Raw genomic sequence first — 21,175 nt, 5'->3', positions numbered from 1 at the left:
TATAGCAATATACTGCAGTATAATAAAATTTAAATGAATATATTTTTCTTAAAAATTTACCGTAAATGTTAGCGACCTCATCATACTTGTATTTTCCTTCCTTCCTTATGTGAAGAACTTTCACTTTTTCACTTAGAGGAAGCACTGTCTGACTTCTTCTTGGCACCTGAGTTGCCATGATCATTATTCTTGTACCTCGGTGCCAGTGAAACTGAGAACAGGTTCTGTGAGAGGTCTAGGCATTTTTCCTCTAGGTGGGAAAGGAAACAATACTTGTGAAAGCACCAGGTCAAAAGCCAGCAGCTTCCTGGGTGAGTGATAAGTAAGATGCTCTTCTTTTCCTTCAAAACAAAATCCAGCAAGACCTTTTAGGGGCTCACTGTTACCTTGTGCTGGGTCTCCGGGAGCTGCTGTTTAGCCACAGTGATCAGGGCAAACCTCTGTAGGAAAGGATCTTAAACAGAGATACAGAGTGGGTGAGAGCACCACGTTGGAATCTGGGGGAAGCTTGCACAAGGCAGAGGAAAGAGCAAGTGCAGAGGCCCTGCGAGGGAAACTTGCCTGCGGACTGGACAGCACCAGCGCGCTAAAGCAGGAGGAACAGTAGGGCTGGAGCTTAAAGGTGGAGCAGAGTCAGATCGTAGAGGGCCCCGAGTCGTGCCTGTGCTTTATTCAGACTTAGATGGAAACTTGGTGTGCAAGCAGAGAAGTTGCCTGGTCTGATTTAGGTGTAAAGAACTCTGGAGAGTAGTCCCTGTCGGATGGCAGGAACAAAAGCAGAGAATCCAGCCCAGACTGCAGAATATTGCAGAGATGTCATACCACTGTTCAAAAAACCCCTTTGTTGAAGTGATTTGTTGGAAGCTAATGTATGCAGCTTAAAGTGAGAATTTAAAGTGAATTTTTTTTTTTTTTTGTACCAGGGATCAAACTCAGGGCCTTGCACTTCCCAGGATGGTGCTTGTGCTGCTGAGCTAAATCCCCGGCTGAAAGTGAATTTTTTAAAGAACTAATGGCATGTACTTTTTATCACTAATAAGAGAGAAATGACAGTACTCGTTCTTCTATTTATTTTAGTAAATAAGAAGCCAAAAAGTTTAGACAGAGCCTTCTCATAACATCTGTATGATTTTTTAAAATTTGCACATATTTTTGTTCTTATTTTTACTGTCTTGCTATTTTCATTGCATTTACATTTGATTTTTAAAACGAGATTAAATTTTTTAAAATGAGTATATTTGATTCATTTAAAGTTTGTATTTCTGGTAATCTACTTCATTTATTTTGTGAAATTAAGGAAAAGCTGAAAGTTGGCATGTTTGAAACTTTGAAATCCACCTTTAATTTAAAAAATGATAATGAAATAACCAATCCTTAAGAGCAATCATATTTAAGTGTATTTGTTTCTCACTTACTTTTAATCAAATTTATTTTTTAATTTGTAATCAAGAATATTTTCAGTTCTCATAGTGACAGGGAATTGAAAGTTAAATAATTGGTATGTTTTGGGCATTCTATGTTCTAGAAGTGTCTTTCTTTGGAGCAGTGGCATGTTTCTGCTTTGTCTTTAATGAAGTGTGTGGGTCCTCTTTGGTCAGTGCAGTTCCACGTCTTTTTCTGTAGGTGGCGCGCACTACTCTCCTACCAGGCCTCCTGAAGACCATAGCTGCAAATCGGAAGATGCCCCTTCCTCTGAAACTGTTTGAAATCTCTGACATCGTAATAAAGGATTCTAGCAAAGGTAAGAATGAGTCACCTTCGATTTGCATAGTTAAAGCATTTTTTTATTATGGCAATTTAACTTGTATAGAAAAATAGAAAAAAATAGTATAATTAGTCCTGTAAATCCAATTCTGTTTTATTTTAATGTAAATCCTAGACAGTTTATCATTTTTATCAGCAAACACTTCAGTTAATAGTCCTAATGTGTAAGCTCTACCACCTTTTCATTTTGTTTTGTTTTCAAAAAACACCATTATCACACCTTATCAGGTAACCTAGTGTTTAAAATTTCTCATTCTCACACTTCTATTTTTATGGTTGGTTTATTTGCGTCAGAATCCCAGCACTGTCCAGATATTCATTTACATGGTGTGGCTCATTTCTTTGAATGGAAAGCACATATAAACCTTAATTGACAAGCATCATGACGGATGGGATCCTTGGTAAAGGTGATGCTTATTGCTTGAGAGGCCCTTGATTCAAGCCCTAGTACCACATAGAAAAGGAAAAGAAAAGAAAGGAGGACAAAAAGAAAAAAGTAATGAAAGGAGTGAATGAGGGAGTGAAGGAAGGCGACTGGAGAACATTTCTCTTTTTTTGTTACATCGTAGCATTTGTATGAATATTACTTTAATGTACTTGTATCTCAGCCTTCTACGTTAGCAGTGATTTTTGTGCCAGTCATTGTGAATGTGCTCTTTTGCTTTTGTCCCTTTTGAGCACAGTTTGGACTTGTTAATATACAGTTTCCTGGTGCAGCACTCGGAGTAAATGTATTATAAACGTAGTACTGAACTCAGTTGCCAAGGCAGTCAGAGTCCATGCGGGTCCAGTGGTGTCAGGCTGTGTGTGCTGTGGTCTCTGGCTGGGCAGTGCCTCAGCTGACTGCACTGTTGGCAGCATTTCTTGATTCTCCGCTTTTTACGCATCAAATCCTAGTGGTGTTTACACAGATTTTCTCACTCAAGACCCTGAAAAATTTAGAGAGTGTTCTTTTGAAGCAGCTCAGCTCTTTCCCTCAGGTTCTTCCGAAGAGAACAGTCAGCCTCATTCTTCTTCCCCTCCTCCCGCCGGCCCCATAGTGGGGCTGGGACCCAGGCCCTTTGCGCTGAGCTACAGCCAGCCCTTTTTAAGATATTTTTAATTTTGAGAGAGGATCTCACAGTGTTATCCAGGCTTGGCAACAAGAGCAGCATTCAAAGCGATATTCGCTGTGTTCTTCAACACCGTACTGGTTAAGGAACATTCAGGCAAAAACCTGGTAATTTCCCCCCATAAAGCAGCGGACTGGTGCAGAGGCTGAATTAGAAAATTCTACCTAGACCAGTAACAGAATGAATTTGTGGAGACTACCGGTTCATTTTGTTGTCACATCTAGGGAGAATTTTGTTTGGTTGATAAATCTGTAGTTGACATTAGAAAACAGTATAACGCTGGCTACAGAGAGTTTGAGGGATCGCAGGGCTGGGGTAGAAAACTGAAAATTTGTTACAATTCAGTTGCTGCAAAGCCCTTCACCTTATGACAGTCCTGCACAGTGGTGCCCGGCCTGGTTTCGGTTCGATCTCTATGTTGGGAAGGCCAAGGCATGGATTGTACTCTGCATTTTGTTCTGGCCCCAGTGCCTGTGTTTGGAGAGAACTTCCCTATTGTCTTTAATCTTAAATACTGCAGTATTTTTAAATAAATCCCTAGGTGATTATGCAAAAAATTCTGTCCGTATACTTTTCAGCAAAAAGATTTACATCTCTGTTTTACTTTTATTTCATCAAAGAAAAGAGTTCTTGTTTGTATGTCTTTTATACCTGTTTCTAGTTGGAATTATTCTGCTCTGTCTCCTCATTGGTTTATTTCCACCTGCCTTGCACTGGCTTATTTTTTCTTTAATATTTTCTATATAGCAGTAGGATTTGAAAAATGAAGGGAGGTAAATTTGCTTGGTAAGTCTGCCATATTGAACACATAGGTTTGCTTTGATTTGTTTGGAGTGTGTTTTCTGTTAGGTGGGCCTGGCTTTTGCTTCATAACAGAAGGTGCTTTTCTGATGGAGTAACAGACATATTCCAGCAAAAAATGTGCTAACAATCTGTGTAAGGATTTCAGGTTTTGCTTGCTGGGCTGAGAGGGATATGAGGCTGGGAGAACAGGACTTTTCTGACTGTTACAGAACAGTCAGTGGTAGTTACTGCTATCTGCTTCTCTCCTCTGCTCCCGGGGCACTCTGAGCATTCTCTCAGCACCACCGATTCTGTCTGACCTGCATTTCTGTAAGAGCAGGTGAAAGACCGCTGTCTCCTTTTCTTTTTTTTTTTTTTTTTTTGTCTCCTTTTCTCATGCGTGATGCCATGGGCTGTGTCTTCCTGTGACAGGCACTTTTGACTGACCATTCGTGTGGAGTGAGACTGCTGGGCTGCCAGCTGACCGAGTCAGGCACTTTGTGTTCCAGCCTTAGCATTTCACTGCCAATCAGACACTTTGACGTTCTTTGAGGTAGAGCCAACTACTCCATTTAGTAAGCCTCAAGATCCTGAGTTGCTGCAACATTAAAAAAATTAGTCATGACTCAAAGGACTAAGCTGATTTATCCCTTTTGTTGGGCAGAGTAGCGTGTGTTTTGGAGTGAGAAGTTGAATGCAGACTGCCGTGGGGTAAATTTTTCAGCTACGTAGCAGGGAAGTTGGGGGCGCGCTGAGGGCTCCGTAATGGCTGTGTGTGAGGTACGGTTGGTTTTGTTTAAGGTCAAGAATATACTGGAAACAAAATAGTGAAAGACTGCAAGGGAGCAAAGGACTAATTGTGAATTGCTAATCTTTTTGCATAGAAGAGCAAGTGTACTTTGTAAAGTGGTCACTGAATCTGTCAATATACTTAGAATCTTGCTAAAATATAAGTTGACACACATTCCTAGGTGAGAGCATTTGAATTTAAAAGGAGCAAGAGCCTTAAAAATTCATTTGGATTTGTAAACTGTGTAGAATAATTAAATTAGCAGGATACAGTCATCCAGTTGTCAATTTGGAGTACCTTCATGATCAAATTGCCACTCACTTTGTCTTCAACCTCTGCTTTTAAAAAAGATAATAAATAGGAAATAGGAAGATAGGTCTTTTGCAAAAGGGAAGTGGACTGAGGAGGTAGAAAAAAAGAATTAAGATGTGTTAGGTGCGTGTATAATTATCATGTACTGAAAGTATGTACCAGTAAAAAGAGACTAAAGTTTTGGACTTTAGTAAATATAGTAGATGAAATAGGTTAAAGGCTCTTGGCTACTCAGAGAGCTCCAATTAACCTCACTTATTGAGTGCTTATTGTAAGTTTGCATTTCTTGCTGAGACAATTCCTGCGTTCTCCAGAGTATTTTACAGTCCAGTTTAAGCCACATTTCCCTCCCTCCTCCCCCAGTCACTGTTGAATTAGTTTCTGAAATTCTCCCTGAGGGTTTTGTAAATGGGAGAATGATTTCCTTCTCTTTAGCATGCCTGCCATGGATGCAGAAACTCAGAATTTTTTAAAACTTTAATTGGAACATATACTTAATATTCTTGTTCCCTTCTCCTCTCTTGACTACCTTGGCTGCCACAGAACATAAGTAACTTTTTTTGACTAATTTCACTTTTCCAATTTGCTGTCGGTTTGTACCATATATGTTTCTTAGTGCTTATCTCTCTTACATTGTAAACTACTAAACTATAGGAACATGAGCAAGACCCTGCTGGAGCACAAAAATAAATAAGTAAATAGATCAGATTTTTATAGTTTCTGTGTTTGATAAGGCATTGCATTGTGGGCTTGTGAAATACCTCCATTCTGAGAAATTATCCATTAATTTTGGACCCCTCAAATAATAGATTATCTAGTATCCACATGTGGAATACTGTGTTTTGAAGAGGACTTATGTCATCAGTCTGGATTAGTTTAATTTCACTATATTTTTGGCATGTGGAATTTCCAATTAATAATTCAAAAAACATGGATGTAAGGAGCATTGACATTAATAATTTTTGAAGTAGCATCATTCGCATATGTGATGGCATCTTAACTGTGTAAATATATCATTTTTAATACAGAAAGTTATTTTAGTATGTTTGGTTCCACATAGTTAAGATCTGCTAACGTGAGTATAATGTGCTCTGTCATGCATTGAATGTTGTATTTTTTTAATAGATAAAAATCCATTCCAGGTTTATGTTAACTAAATAAAAGCCAGTCCACAAGGATATAACTTTTTCCCTCATGCATCAAGAAGCTTATACATTTTTCCCCACACTTGTTTCTGGCATTGCAGCATTATTTAAAATAGACAAGTCTGTACTTTTGTGCTATAATTTAGAAGAGTTTTAAGAGAAATTGTACATTTTACATTTTTAAGATTGAAAATATACTTGTAATATCTTTAGAAGTTTGCATGAATGTGTATGTATTTTTAATTTAAGATTAATGCTATTCTTTTCCTATTTAACACATTCATGGTGGAGCCATAATTTATATGTATCCTTGCCAGGTGGCTCTGGACCAGTACACGCATGACTGTCTCACTGGGCAGCGTGGCACTGTCCGTTGGGCAGTCCAGTCTGCTTGATAGGAGAGAAATGCACGTTCCACCAGTGGGGCCACGTTAAAAACAAGGTGCCCAACTTATCCAGTCTCACAGTTAGAATTAGTTGGCAGACTTTGCTTGTGCATGTGCAGCTATGTGTTTTGTGCTCGTATGTATAACCATAGATGTGGGTGATACTCCTTAGTGTTTTTACACAGATGGGACCATGCTTTACCCATCCTGGTCTGCACCTTGGTTCCCGTCTGAGCACTTTGTATGCACCTCATTTCTTTCTAAAGGGATTGTAATAGTCCCTTATGTGAAGTATGCATTTATTGGCTGTTATAACAGATACACAGATTGTTACTACATTTTTTGCTGGAATATGTCTGTTGCAGTGAGTATGCTTGTGCAAATACATATTTTTAGAGATAGAGTTGGTGGGTCTGTAAGTATACACATTTAAATGCGTAACAACTTACAGTTCTCCACTGAAAAGGATAGTTTTAAACAGATGTGTATAGAAGTTTATGTTTCTATACATTATTTAGGGTTTTTACAGCTTCACAAAATTCCTGTAGATTTAGTGAATCATTTAGATGAGGTCGAAATTCTTTAGGAGATAAATAAAATTTGTAGTAAAATTATAATCTTGTAGATGCCAATACTGAATAGATTCATTGGATGCAATAGACTTACAAATGAAGGTAAATTTATTTTTATTTTCTGAGCTTGACAGCCACTCATTTCAAACGCTCAGTTAACACTTGATTAGACTAGAAGCCTTTTTGGTGTCCTGGGATGCTTTCTCCTAGCATCTTTACTTAGGCTGCTAGGTGAATGTGCGTGTGGAGATGGTAAAGGTCCCTCAGAGAGTCAGCGCTTTTCTCATCTGTGCCATAATTCATAATACAACTGAGCACCATGAGTTTACTCATAACTTAGTACTTTGGTAAAAGAGGATCTATACGAAGCAAGAACCTATTATAAAAGTTTGAGCTGTATTTAGTTAGCTATATGCTAGGGACATTTTTTTCTTTCTTTTTTTTTCTTAAAAATCTTTTGCTGTGCTCTTTTAGGTACAGAACTGGAGCTGGCCGCCCTCTTTGGGTGGTTTAGATCAGCTTCTCCAGGCAGTACTTTGAAGTCTGTAAAATACATGGATAATTTAGGCTGACATACTTGGCAGGCCCGTTTAAAAAGCAGGATTGTTTGATGGCATGACACAAGAAGTCTGTTAGCTGAGTTATAAAGAACTTAGGCATTTCCAACAAACCCTAGCTTTGGCATGAAATGTAAATAGTTTTTATTTTGTGGCATGTAGTCACTGAACTTCCTGTGATGTAATATGTTCTCCTGGTACAAAGCACTAGGAAATAGGAATTTTACTGTACCTAGCAGTCTCCCCAAAGAGGAGTGGCTGGAAGGCAGACTGTGGTTATTTTCTCCTTTAATTCAATTCAGCTATAGTAGAGGGAATATTTTAGCAAGAAGTAAGGAAATAAGTCGAGAGGGAGTGGCAGCCCTTGGGAAATGTGAGGCATTGTGAGGGGGTACCTAAGTAATGACTTTCCTCTAATTACTATGGTGTGTTTAATAGCCATAAAAGTCTTTAAAATTATGAAATTAAATCTAAAAATATGTACTTCATTATTATGTGTGTGATATGAACATTTTAAAACTTTTTTTTATCTTTTTGAGACAGGGTTTTACTATCAGTACAGAACGGCCCCAAACTTACACTGATTTTCCTGCCTCAGCCTCCCCAGTGCTGGGGTTACAGATGTACACCACCATGCCCAATATTTCTTAAGTGGAATTTAAATTGTTTGAAGTTTTCTTTACTGTAATTTCATTCTGGTCCCTAAAATCACCTGATATGTTTTTCTAATATCTTAAGTTTTTTGAGATAGGGTCTTGCTATGAGGTCCAGGCTGGCCTTGCCTTTGCTTTGTAGCCTGGGCTGCCCTTGGACTCATAGCAATCCTCTTGCCTCAGCCTCCCAAGTGCTGGGATTATAGGCACGTATCACTATGCCTGGCTCTAAAATACCAAAGTTTTGATTCAGATGTTGCTGCGCACTTTGGAAAGGTAGGTTTAACGTACTGTGGAGATCAGGAAAGAAGTATTCCAAGGCAGAGGTTACCAAAACAGAGCTTCCAATTGGTGTTGCTGAACTTTCTGGGCAGTGGCACTGCTGCTGGACGAATCATGGTCAGAATGGAACTACAAAGTAATTTCGATACATGCCTGTGTGTTAAAGTGGAACCATGTGACACCAGCAAATGGGTACCACATGGCCGAAACACCCAGAAGCAAGTCAGTAGTATGAAAGGGATAATTTAGTTCTGTTGGATTTTGTTTTTTTCTCTTTTGGAGGCAGGAGGGTGTGTGTGTGTGTGAATGTTTATGTTCCTACAGAACTAGGCTCCTCGTGTGAATTTATGCATGTGGTCGGCTGCTGGGGTTCACACCTGCCTGATTGTCCTATTGATCCTTAGCTGTACACCTTTGAATATAGCGTTTAGACATCGCATTTCTTTATCCTCAAAATGGGCAGCGACAGAGAGTGACAGTAGTATGGCATTCACTCTTTCAGCCTCCCTGGCTCTTAGCCTTAGAATATGGTCCCCTGACTTTGCATTGTTTAATAGGTGTGTGTTCTTGACACGTTTTCCAGGCTTTGGTCGTTTATTCAGAAAATAATTATGCCCAAGCATTGTGCTAACATTGACCTTTACCACCTAGGTACATACATACCTTTGCTTTGTACATACATGCACTAGAAAATGTTAAACAGCAAAACAGTTGTTTCTGCAGACGTGCTCAGTCAGGAGTTTAACTAACTATACTTTCTGTAAGTTACAGTGTGTTGGTAACTAAGAACTTGACTGGTTTTTAAAAATAACTTACTCCAGTTGCTTAAGTGGAACTCACAAGTAACTTGAAAACTTTTGCAAATTAAAACATCTGTTTATCATATCAGAAACATTTCAAAGGCCAAGCATGCTGGTAATCCCAGCTACCTTGGAGCCTGACGCAAGAGGATCTCTGTGAGTTTGAGGGCAGCCTTGGCTACGTAGTGAGTTCAAGGCCAGCCTGAACTATACAGCCAGACTCTGTCTCCAAAAAAATAAATGAAAATTCAAGAACATACATCTTTAAGTAGGGATACAGCTATGCTAAGGTTTGTCCTTTACTGACATCATTGCCATGTAAGTCCTTTACAGTGGGCTTCAGAGTCACGCAGTCCTGATCAAATCCTAGCTTTGTGACTCGTTAGCTGTGTGACTAATTGGGATTAGGTCTCACCAGCTACTTGATTTTGAGCAAGTTAGTCTTTCAGATCTTTTGCTTCTCCATCAGTTTTATAGGAATAATGACACCTATCTCTGTAGTTGTCTTGAGAATTAAATAAGATGATAGATTGATAGTTATTAAATACTTGGCACATACTGGGTTATTAGTTAATGTTAGTTTGTGTTTTACCCCATTTTACATGCTCACTTTTATATATTAGTACAGAATAATGGATTAAAATATTCATGTTTTATTTGGGTATACAGATAAAATACATTTTAAATTTTGTGAAAGATGGCTAGTAGTACCTATAGTAGTAAGTCTGTGGAAGACTTTTGCTCAATGTCTGCTCACATGAAGCATGCATTTTCAGGTAATTCCCTCAGATAATTTTTCTTCCTAGTATGAAAGGCAAAATATGGCCAACATTCACGCAGTGTCTGTGTTAAAATACTAGTTTCCAGAATTTATTATAGCACCGTAAGGTGGTATACCCATTGTAAAGTTAGGTGATATTGTTGCTCTTTTTAGTCTTTTAAAAAATATATATTACATACTTTTTGTTTTTTGAAACCAAAAAAATCATCATGCAATCCAAAAAATAGTTCCATCACCCTGAAAATTTCTCATGCCCCATTTTATCTCCGCCCTCCCCCCAGTGCCTACCCCTGCAGCCACCATGTGCACTTAGTTTTTGCCCCTCCCATAGTGTTGGATGAATGGATTCGGACTCCGCAGCCCTTGAGACTGGCTTCTTTAACTCAGCTTAGTGCCCTTGAGGGTCTGTTGCTGTTTACTCTTTCAAGTGGTACGGATGTATCATTTTATTGATCTAGTCATACACCAGGTTTCATTTGGATTGTTGTGTTTCTTTTTTAAAAAATTGATTTGTTTTGTTTTAATTTTTAGAGCAGAATAATATTTAGAAAGTGTGAAAAATTAGGAAATGAGGGAAGGTTGAAAACAAATAATCCTCGCCCAAAATATCCCCGGTTCACATTTGGGTCTCTTTCTTTTCGGTCTTTTCTCCTCTCCTGTGTATGGAGTCTTTCGGCTGATGCCTGGCTGTGGATACAAGGTTGTGGTTTTTCTCTTCATATACTTTCTAAAATTATTATTGTAGTAAAAAGTGTAAATTACCCTCTTAGCAAATTTTAAAATTTATTGTATAGACTTATTAACTATGTACATTATTTCATTGCACATCTCTGGTGCTTTTTCATTTTGCAAGACTGGACCTCACGCCTCATTTGCCCCTTCCTCCGGTTCCCATCCACTCTCTACTCTGCTGCTGTGAGAGGAAGGCTTTAGGTAATGGCATCGCATCCTGTTTGCCCCGCCGTGATTGACTGACTTACTCACTTTGAAGGATAGCTTCCTGTACTTCTGCATTCTTTCTTATTTCCCATTGTGAGACTGTATGTCAAATGCATAGTTACAAAGAGATTGTAAAACAGACACTACCGAAAACATCTCTCATTAAGCCGAGGAACGCAGCCAGGATCCTGAGTTTCCTTTAGGGCCCCCCGTCTTAGTATGTTCACCTTCCCAGGAGCCAGTGGAGCCTGACTTTGGTTGTAATCATGGCCTTGCTGTGCTTCATAGTTTTCCCACCTACATATGTTCTTTAAACAGTAGAATTTAGTTAGACTGTTTCTGAACTTTGTGGCCTTCTTTTTGAAACAAAATTTACCACCATAAGTACTTTTTCTTGCTTGGTTATGATAAACTTTCACGAACGTGCCTTCCACCAGTTGCCGTAGTATTTGGATGAGCGACCAAGCAGTCCTTGAAATGGTTATTCTTCAATTTAACTTGTTTTTAATTTTCACTGTAAGAAGTAATCTTGTGTGCATTGTGTACAAAAATCCTTCATTGTATTTAGCATTATTTCTTTGGGTAATTTTATAAACACAGAGTAAGAAATTTTAAGGCTGATAAATATTGCTAAATTGTTTTCCAGAGAGTTTTGCCACTTTACGTTGCTGCAGTGAAGTCTTATTGTCCCTGGGCCAGCGCTGAGGTTCTTTACTCCTCCCTGTTAATTAAGCATCTTACAGAATTTGATGATTGAAAAAGACTACTTTATTTTGCTTTGCATTTCTAAGGTTAAATGCTTCCCTTTATGTTGAATAATCCACTTTCTTTTTGTTGGCTTTGTCCAAGTTTGTGTTGTGTTAGTTTCTTAAGAAGTGGTTATTGTGGCCTTGTGACCAATTCTTTTGCTTTTCTAGACGTAGGTGCAAAAAATTGTAGGCGTCTCTGTGCCATTTATTACAACAAGAATCCTGGGTTTGAGATAATCCATGGACTACTGGACAGAATTATGCAGCTGCTTGATGTGCCTCCTGGCGAAGATAAGGGCGGCTACGTGATCAGAGCCTCAGATGGTAAGCAGACCCGAATGCACAGTTCAGGATCTGTAGTGAAGGAGCGACTCAAGTCCTGTATTTCAGGAAGTTAATTTTGCTTTTGATTTTGGGAGTCCAGAAAAAAGAGGAGGCAACTTTATTTTAATTAATTGTTAGTATTTTCCAGAAAATATTTCTTTCCCCTGCCACACTTTGGGAAAATGCCTCTCATAAGTGCTCCACAGTACACTTTTGCTCAAACTGAGCAATGGTAACCAGCATCATGGTGAGTCCAGAAGTCCACATGCGGAAGACCTAAAGACCTAAAGCGACAGTTTGCACTCAAAGATACTTCATTACCAGAGGAAAAGAGCCTCATAAATTCACTCTAAAATACTTCATGCATTTTCACTAAGTAATAAAGGCACTGGGCAAGATAGAAACCATCCTGGATAAAAGCCCACATACAGTAAAATCTTGGTTGAAGAGTGTAGTTTAGGCTAACTAAATGACTTAGACGTGGGTAATCAAAACAAATGGTGGGTGTTTACATTTTAAAAATTATTATGTTAAAAGACATTATTATTAATCTTCCCTCCAAGTACTCTTCCTCCTGTCAGACATACTTGATCCCACCGTTCTTGCCATTTTTGGAAGCAGTTCTGAAAGTCATCTTGTACAGCTGACCTAGTGATGTGTGATGAGGTCAGTGAGCGTGCTGCCTGCCATCTCGTGCAGACATGGGCCTGGGAGCGCGCTGCGGGGTGTTCTTGTCCAGCTCAGCTTCTGAGTCTGCGCTGTGTGACCCTGGCTGTCCCTGACCATCACAGTGTCCACAGATTCAGGACATCAGGCAGCCAGGGCAACACACTAAAGACATAAAAGAAGACATGAAGAACTGCTTAGGAAGTGACAACGACAGTAGAATGCGTGTGTTGGAAGTGTGTTTGAGGGAGTTAATGGTAGGCTGTCTTACCATAATAAATTTTAAAACATTAAACACTCACTCTGCTTTTCGGTTACACCACATGTGCTCATTAAGGGATTCTAAAGGTTTTGTTTGTATATCCCTGAAGCTTAAAGTTTATTTTGTTTGATAAGAGATCCAGAAGCGGGCCGAACACAGTGATTTACTCCTCATTCTTACTCGGGGTGATCCTCCTGCCTCAGCCCCCTGGAATTACAGGCCTCACTACCATGCCCAGCTGTCGTGATACTGTTAGGGTAAAATGTGTAGGGTTACCTTTTTTCCTTAATAAAATTGATATGAGCTTAAGGAGTTACTGGGTTTTTACCCACTACTTGTTAGAGATAATTCAATGAAGAAACATGTTATTCTTACAGAATTCTAGTGTTAGAATTTAATCTTGAAGTTTGTCTAGTCCAATATGCTGCTCTTGTAAGTGAGGGAACTGAAGTGAGGCCAGTTAAGTGAGCTGAGCCAGGTCACTCACATAGAGGGCAGGCCTCTCCTCCCAGGGTTCTTTCTACCAGGCCCCTTCCCCAGCCTTCAGGGTGTCGCTGCCTGCTCTGCATCCATTCACTGTTCTAGAATTCTGCGTAAGACCTGGATGCCCTGTCTTGGTTAAGGGAAACTGATAAGTTGATGTAAAGCATTATAAACAGGATAACTGGATTGAAATCAGTTTTGTGAAACAGACTGTACCATGTAAGGTCTTCTTTCCTATTTGAAAGTTTGCAAAGTATCAAAATGGTAAATTCAACATAATTGGTTGTGGTATGATACTTTATGTAAATACTATGCCAATGATATTTATATAAACCTATATCTTTGTATTGTGACTCTGGCTTTGTGATATCCTTAGGCATTTATTTCCCAGGAGAATTTGAGCTTCCAATTATGAAGACAAGGATAGGTAAGACATAGGTCCTGTTAAGGATTCTGCAAGGGAAAAGATGCCTGCGTCCCACCTTGCAAGCCAATCTGCTAGGACAAGTGTGTTGAGGTTCCAAAGAGGGAGATAGCGCAGCTCCTTGAGGGCAACTCGAAAAGTATTGGTGAATTTCTGGAAAACGAGGTGAACCTTTGAAGGAGTAGGTAGAGCCAGGGAAAGCACTGCCAATGCTTGAACAGAGATGAAGGTAGAAAAAAAGACTACAGAGAAATGGGGAGCACAGTTTAGTATGACTGGGGAAGTGGCTTTGGAGACTGCCACCAAGGTGTCAGCTAGTTATGGGGGAAGTATAAAGGAGCTGCTTCCCTTTTTCTAAGTAGGTAATTGATACTGGATATTTGCCTGAGTGGGATTAATCTGGCAGCCGTAGGTGTTGGGTGGGTGGCATGTAGACTACTGGCACAGAAAATGATGGCAGTTGTAGGTATTTTAGAACAGTGAGAATGAAACTTAACTTTGAATGGTAGGCACAGCTATCTGGAGGAAAAGGCCAATTTAAGAATCCTTCATAAAATAGAGGCCACAGCATTCAGCATTTTGAAAATTTTATATGTACCACTTAGAAATCTTTTATGATCCAGCTAATATGTGTTGGTCTACCTTTTTAAAAGTCAAGAGTTTTGTAATTGTTACATGGGTTTAAGTTTTTTCTTCCCTTTTTTTCTTTGATAAGGTGGGCTAAGTGTTTGTCAATTTTATTTAATCTTTTGAAGAATCAGCTCTTCAATTCATTGATTCTTTGTATTGTTTTCTTATTCTCCACTGCCTTAATTTCTGCTCATTTATGATTGTTATGGTTTCCTCCCTCAAACAAGCTTGCACTTGACTTTCTCTTTTTCTAAAAACTAGAGGTTCAACATTAGGATGTTTATTTGAGCTCACTCTGGTTTTCTGATATGGTATTTCACAGTTAAAAATTTCCCTTGTATGACTGCTTTCGTTGGGTCTCAAAAGTTCTAGTATGTTATATTAGAATTATCGTTTAATTGTAGAAACTAGCTAATTTCTTCAAGTTCATCTGTGACCCACTGGTTATTCAAGAGGGTGTTATTTAATTTCCACGTGTGTATGAAGCTTTTGTGGTTTCTTTTGCCATTGCTTTCCAATTGCCTTTCACTATGGTTTGAAAAATATGTTTGGGATAATTTCGGTTCCTTTGCATTTATTTAAGCATGTTCTAAGAGATAGTATGTGGTCTATTTTTAAGAGAACATCTCGTGCAGCTAAGAAGAATGTGCAGCTGAGAAGAATGTGTTGCGGGGTTGAACACTCTGAAGACATCTAAGTTCTTTTGTTCAAAAGTTTGGTTCAATTCTGATCTTTCTTTCTTTGTCTAGTTGACAGCAGGCTATTGAGGTCATTGCAATTATGTTAGTGCTTATTTGACTTTTCATGTCCATTAATACTTGTTTTATGTAATTGGGTGCACTGATATTTGCTGCATATATATTTATGATTGTCATCTCTTTCTCTTGGATTGTTCCCTATGTGAGGATTTAGTGACCACCTTTGTCTTTCTTCATTAATTTGGCTTGAAATTCACTTTATTTGCAAACAGAATAGCTACCCCTGCTTTTTTCTGGGTTCTGTTACATAGAGTATTGTTTTCCATCATTTGACTGTGTCTGAATTTCTTTTTGAATTTAAATGTGTTTCTTATAAGCAGCATATTGTTGCATCTTTCTTCTTGAGCCATTCTGCTAGTCTGTTTCTTCCGATTGGTGAATTGAGACCATTTACACTGATGGTTATTGTATGTATCGACTTATGTTTGTCATGGTATTTTCCCACTGGTTCTCTTTTTTCCCCACTCTGTTAACTTCTTGCTTTACCTGGCGGATTCCTTCTGTTAGGGTTCATGGAGTTCGAGTACTCATTATCTGTCTCTAAACTGTCCTTTTGAACCTTTTGGAGTACTGTTTTGGTGGCCATCAGTTTCTTTTCTTTCTTTTTTTTTTTTTTTTTTTTTTTTTAGTCTTTTTCCTTTCTTCATGTGTTCTTTGTCATGGAAGTATCTTATTTCTCCATCAGTTTTGAAAGATAGGGTACATCAATTTGGATTGAAGATTGTTTTCTTTGAGGGCTTAAAGTACTTCACTCCAAGCGTTCCTTGACTTAAGAGTTTGTGTTGTAAATCAGGTGTGATTCTAATGGGCTTTGCTTTATAAGTGATTTGTTTCTTTCCTCCAGCTGCTTTTAATACTCGGTTTTCATGTTGAATTTCCTGAATTTTGACTATTATATGTCTTGGTGTAGTTTATTTGATTGTTTCAGATTTTTTTTTTTTATCATGACTAATTGGAATTCTATATGCCTCACTTTTCTGTGTGTCCAATTGTTCCCTGCTTGGGAAGGTTTCTGCTGTTACTTCTATGAACAGGTAGGTTTTTTTTTTTTTTTTTAAATACTAGTTCCTGCGTTTTCATTGCCTCCAGTAAATCTAATGTTATTCTGTGCATCATCGATCAGCTGTTGAATTGATTTCTCATGATTTCTTGCTATTTTTAAGAAATTTTTCTTTACATGATCAATAACCAGAATCCTGTCTTCTATACCTGATATTCTGTTCTCACATTGGCTTGTTCTGCTGCATATACTTTGAGTAGAACTTTTAATCTCCTGTATATCTGTTGGAATCTGTTTCATGGATTCTGTTTCTTTATGTTGGATGTTCATGGCTTCCACTATTTTCCTAAGCACCTCTGTTTTATTTTTTTTATATTTGAATCCTCTAGAGTCACTAAGCATGTCTTTCATTTTCATCACCATCTCTGTAGTTATCTGAGAAACTATTTCCGTTTTGATTTTTTTCTGGAGCCTCATTCATCTGCTTTGTTACTGCCACTGTTACCAATTCAGAAAGTCCAGGTGGATGACTTTCAGTTTGTTCCACCTGTGTCTTGAGTAACTTTCTCTGGTTGCTGAGGCAAAATACCCAGCATCCGAAGTTTAAAATGGAAAGGTTTGTTTAACGCACAGTTTGTAAAATTTCAGTCCATAATCAGCTGGCTCCAGGGCAACATGGCACATGGCAGAGGGGAACAGTTTATGGCAGTCGAAGACAGCAAAAACAAGAGTGGGGGAGCCAGTAAATGCTGACTAGCAGGCAGCAAAGCAGGAGACCTGAACAGCATCTTTCTGCCCCTTTCTGTTGTATCCAGACTGCTGAAATTAGGGCAGTGCCAGTCCAATCAGTGGACAGATTCAGTAATCACATACCTGTAATCCCAGCACCACAAACTCCAGATTCAGCCACCTCTGAAAATGCACCAGACTGCATGAGGTTTTGGGGGAAACATCTCAACACAAACCATAACAACTTCATTGCTCCTTGGATTTGCCTTTGGTTAGCTAGGAGTCTAGGGTTACATGTTGCTTAAATATCTTCTCACTTTTAATTTTTTTAGTTTAATTCCTGGATTGATGCTTGTAAATTATTTATGGTAGGCAGCTTTACTGCATCTTTAGAACCCTTAGGAAATGACTGGTTCTCAGTGATATCTTCCAGGTATCACTGGCTTTTGGATTTTGAGTCTGTTGCAAGATCCTTCATCTTCTATTTTTTGGTAATGAGAAGCTGCTGCCTACTTGACCTAGCCTGATTCTTTGGCACTGCCATGTAGTAGTGTTTATGCCTCTCAGGCCATCTCAGTCAGCGTACCAGGAAGAACAAGTGGTTAGAACAATTATGTCACCTTGCGTAAAGTGGTACAATCAGCAATAAGAATGGCATCAAACAGAGCCTAGAAAATGACAGTGTGGTAACTGTTAATTTGCCACCTTTAACCATGTGGACTATGTTTGTGGTTATGTTACCAAAATTTAAAACAAACCAGAAAATATGCCCTCAATATGGTGATTTTACCCTCAGGGGAGAAAAGCTTAAAAGAAGTTAGAAAAAAAATAGAGAGGTACAAGAAGAGGAAGAGATAGAAGTAAAGCTGGAAGACACAGGGAGGTTATGGGAACTTTGGGAAACCTGAAGAAGACAGGAAGGAAAGAGAGAAGGAAGAAATACAGACAACAGAAAAGAACAACAAAATAACCCTAGTATTTACATTCATAAAAACAACAATAAACAAAACAAGAAAAGAAAAAGAAAAAGTGAAAAGAAAGTCCTTTTCTTGGGTGCTCTGCAGATACTGCTGGGCAGAGCAGGCAGCCAGAGCCCAGATCCGAGTTGATTAATCTCAGCAAACCAGCTATAGACTTACGGTGGGGTAGTGGATAATCCCAGAAAGTTACACCTTTAGTTTCACTGGAGTGCAAGCTCGCTTCTGGCTGTGAGGCTGGAACCATATCAGTCTGGCCTGCGACCCTCAGTGTGCCTCTTGCCACTTTGAACTCGGTTCCTCGATCTCCTGCCAACTTGAACTCAGTTCTGCCTTGCCCTGTTCGTGTGAGCCATGAGATAGAGCCAGCCTGCAGATTCTTGAGTTCTGAGCTCAGTTGCCCACTCTCCAAGATGATTGTGGCCAGCTGCCCTCTCCTGGGGGATGTCTCACCCAGACTAACTCAGCAACCACTGCAGTCTGCTGTGTCCACTGCTCCGGTCCTCTGTTGTGTTTTTCCATGGAGGCCTCTGGGGTTCCCGGTAGTCATGGTGCATCTGCAGGTTTGTGCTGCCCCCACACACAGTGAGGCAGGTCTCAGGGAGAAAGCATCACCTGCCACCTCCTTCTGTGTTGAAGTCTCTCCCTTCACTGTTCCCTGGGCTTCAGATCCTTGCTCAGTCCTGGGACCCACTTCTTTCCTCTCTTCCTCACATTGCTCTGGAAATCTTAGGAGACTGTTTCTAAGAATGTTGTAATTCTAAACTTTTGATAAATTTGACTTCTGTACAAGTTAGCACAGACTATAATACTTAGTTCTTAATTTTCCTAATACCCAAATACCTGTTGTTTGATTTTTTTTTTTTTAATTAGGAAAAATACTCAGAAACTGTAATATTTCTGATGTGGTTTTAGAACTTTTATGTTCAATTTTGCTAGACCAACTTGTTACTTCACTCTTTGAGTGTAAATATATACAGATTCAGACTTGTGTTTCTTTTGAAGTTTTTGGCTCTCATAAGAGAATATTATAATATTTTTAAAGTTTTTTACATCTATGAAATGCCCAGGATTCATGAATATGAGGAGCTTTTTTTGGTACAGCTTCTTTATGCGCATGGGTGGTGTGAGCCTGTGTGTATCCACTATATCTAACTGATTTTCCTTGAAAAGTCAGGGGATTTACTTTCACTGCCGTCAGTATCACTGGCCACATCAGTCTCCCTGGTTCTGTGACCACATGCCTAGGGCTCAGTGCTGTCTTCTCAAGATACTTTCTGTAAGAGCCATCAAGCCAAAGGGAATTGATGTCATTATAAATAATTGTTCTTCGTTTTTCTTAGGGATTTCTGAATCTGTTTTGGTTATCTAACGACAAATATGATTGTCCTTTTGTAATTTTTTATGGTCAAAGAAATCAAGGCCTAAAGAAATGGTTTGTCAAAATAAGTCAGTAGCAAAGCTAGTATTAATCCTTCATGTAATGTGTATAGATACATACATACCACAACTGAGGGAAGAAGCTTTTTTCTGGACTGCTTAGTCAATTTGTAAATGCCGGAGTTTGTTTGTTGGAGTGTGTTTTGCTGCGTCATTTCCTCTGACTTACTGTTATTTTACATATAGCTTTGTCTGCTAAGAAATTGTCTTTAAAGTGTCTAAAAGCAGAGTACAAACAGATTAAATAAGAACTACTATTTCATGCCATCCTTGATTACTGAGCTGTCTTCTGTTACCCTGGCATATGGTTCACTTTTTAATAATTGAAAATCCCTAGTGGCTTTGAGTTATAATTGAGCTCAGTCTGTTCACCAGAGAGTCCTGCTAATACAAGTTACACTGGTGGGAATACCTAATTTCTTTCTATCTCCGTTAGTGTGTGCTACTGAGCGTGCAACTTTCTTTGGTGGTAGGGATCAGTGGACTAGAATTCGATTCTCCTCTGAGCAACTTGGCCCTATTCAGTGTAAGAGAAATCGAAACTCTTTGATTCTCATCACATTGATCCCAAGGACCTGTGTTAACGTAGGAGGTAACCTTGCATGTTATGCAGGCTGCAGTCCTCCAAGCACGTGGGGACCCACAGAAGCGCTCAGAAACCCGGTATCCACAGCCCCAGTGAATAGCCATGGTCGCGGAGTCTTACATATTTCACTGTCTGAGCACCTCTGCAATTTAAGGCAACAAATATTTTCAAGTTGATGATAGAATAAGGTTAATGTTAATAGGAAAAAAAAAAAACAAGGACATTTAACTTGCTAGCAGACAGTGTTTTAACAGTTTCAAAAGGGTTCAAGTCTGAGTATTATAGTGGTATTTGGTCAGATTATTATAGCATTTGTATATGCTTTTTTCCAAACTTTTCCCCCTTTGCTGTTGTGGTTTGTTGCAAACTAAATTATGTATGTTAAGATACATTTATCCTTTTCAAAAACCACTTCTGGGCAAGGAAAATTCTCAGCACTTTTGTGTGTAAAAGAGTTATGTGGTTGCTGGGCAAATCGATGGCAAAAATAATTTGTAGAATGTAAAGAGCTTTGTGATTGGCTACACTGACTTGAGAGTAAGTTTTTTCTTCCTTTAGTTTGTTACCTAGTTCAGTTTTGGTTACTTACAATTCTATAGAAAATTTCAGATTAAAAAGACCAGATCCCTCATGGAGGGACAGAAGTCTTAGAACTTTAGTTATAACAATTCTAGTTTTCCTGTTGTTCAGAAATCCTTTTGTGAAATGAAAAGTAGCTTTGTAAGTAACACGCAGATGTGACCCTGCACCGTATGTGCACACTGGTTTTTCAGGTGCCTTCTGGGACAGTAATGCCTGATCGTCACTGCTTGACCTGTAGGTCTTGACTTTTTTTCCCTTTTGGGATACCTGTGAAAAATTTCAAATGCTAAAAATGTGGGTGGAATTGTGACTTTTTCTAGTTGTCATTCTGGTTCTTAATGTAATATGACCTTGAAAATACATGAGAAAATTATTCATTGAATAACTTGGTGAAGTAAAGGTAGTCGGTTCATGGTTTGATTATGTAGACCATTGTGAGCTGTAATAAAGGGATCTCTGTAATATATTCACATTTAGTTTTCAACAAAGACATGGTTTTATTCATTTAAGCCATTGGGTTAAAAAAAAGTTCGGAAAGTTTTAAACTTCTGACTTCATTATCCTCTGTAAAAGTAGTTTTTATTCCTTTAGTGTCTGCTTTTTTATGTGTAAGTAAGCTTTCCAGTGCTACCGTTTCCATCTGCATTTTTGAAGGAATTGAGATGCAAAGCAATATTGATCAGTGGGGA

At 38.8% G+C, this 21,175-nt stretch overlaps 1 protein-coding gene across 3 annotated transcripts in view; it reads left to right on the top strand.

Annotated features, from left to right (window-relative positions):
- Farsb (phenylalanyl-tRNA synthetase subunit beta) overlaps positions 1-21,175 on the top strand; it is a 58,303-nt gene that overhangs the window by 25,762 nt on the left and 11,366 nt on the right. For 2 of the 3 annotated variants that reach the window (XM_003463987.5, XM_063245854.1), the window contains exons 15-16: positions 1,624-1,741; positions 11,794-11,949. In XM_003463987.5, coding sequence (XP_003464035.1) covers positions 1,624-1,741; positions 11,794-11,949 — 274 coding nt within the window. The remainder of the gene's footprint in view (positions 1-1,623; positions 1,742-11,793; positions 11,950-21,175) is intronic. The other variant, XM_063245849.1, reaches the window with a different exon arrangement.

This window comes from Cavia porcellus, unplaced genomic scaffold (genome assembly GCF_034190915.1).
Source record: "Cavia porcellus strain 051 isolate PalLab524CR breed Dunkin Hartley unplaced genomic scaffold, mCavPor4.1 scaffold_1, whole genome shotgun sequence".
Taxonomy (NCBI): Eukaryota; Metazoa; Chordata; class Mammalia; order Rodentia; family Caviidae; genus Cavia; species Cavia porcellus.
Note: the sequence above shows the minus strand (reverse complement) of the source record. Positions and strands in the feature narration are given on the sequence as shown.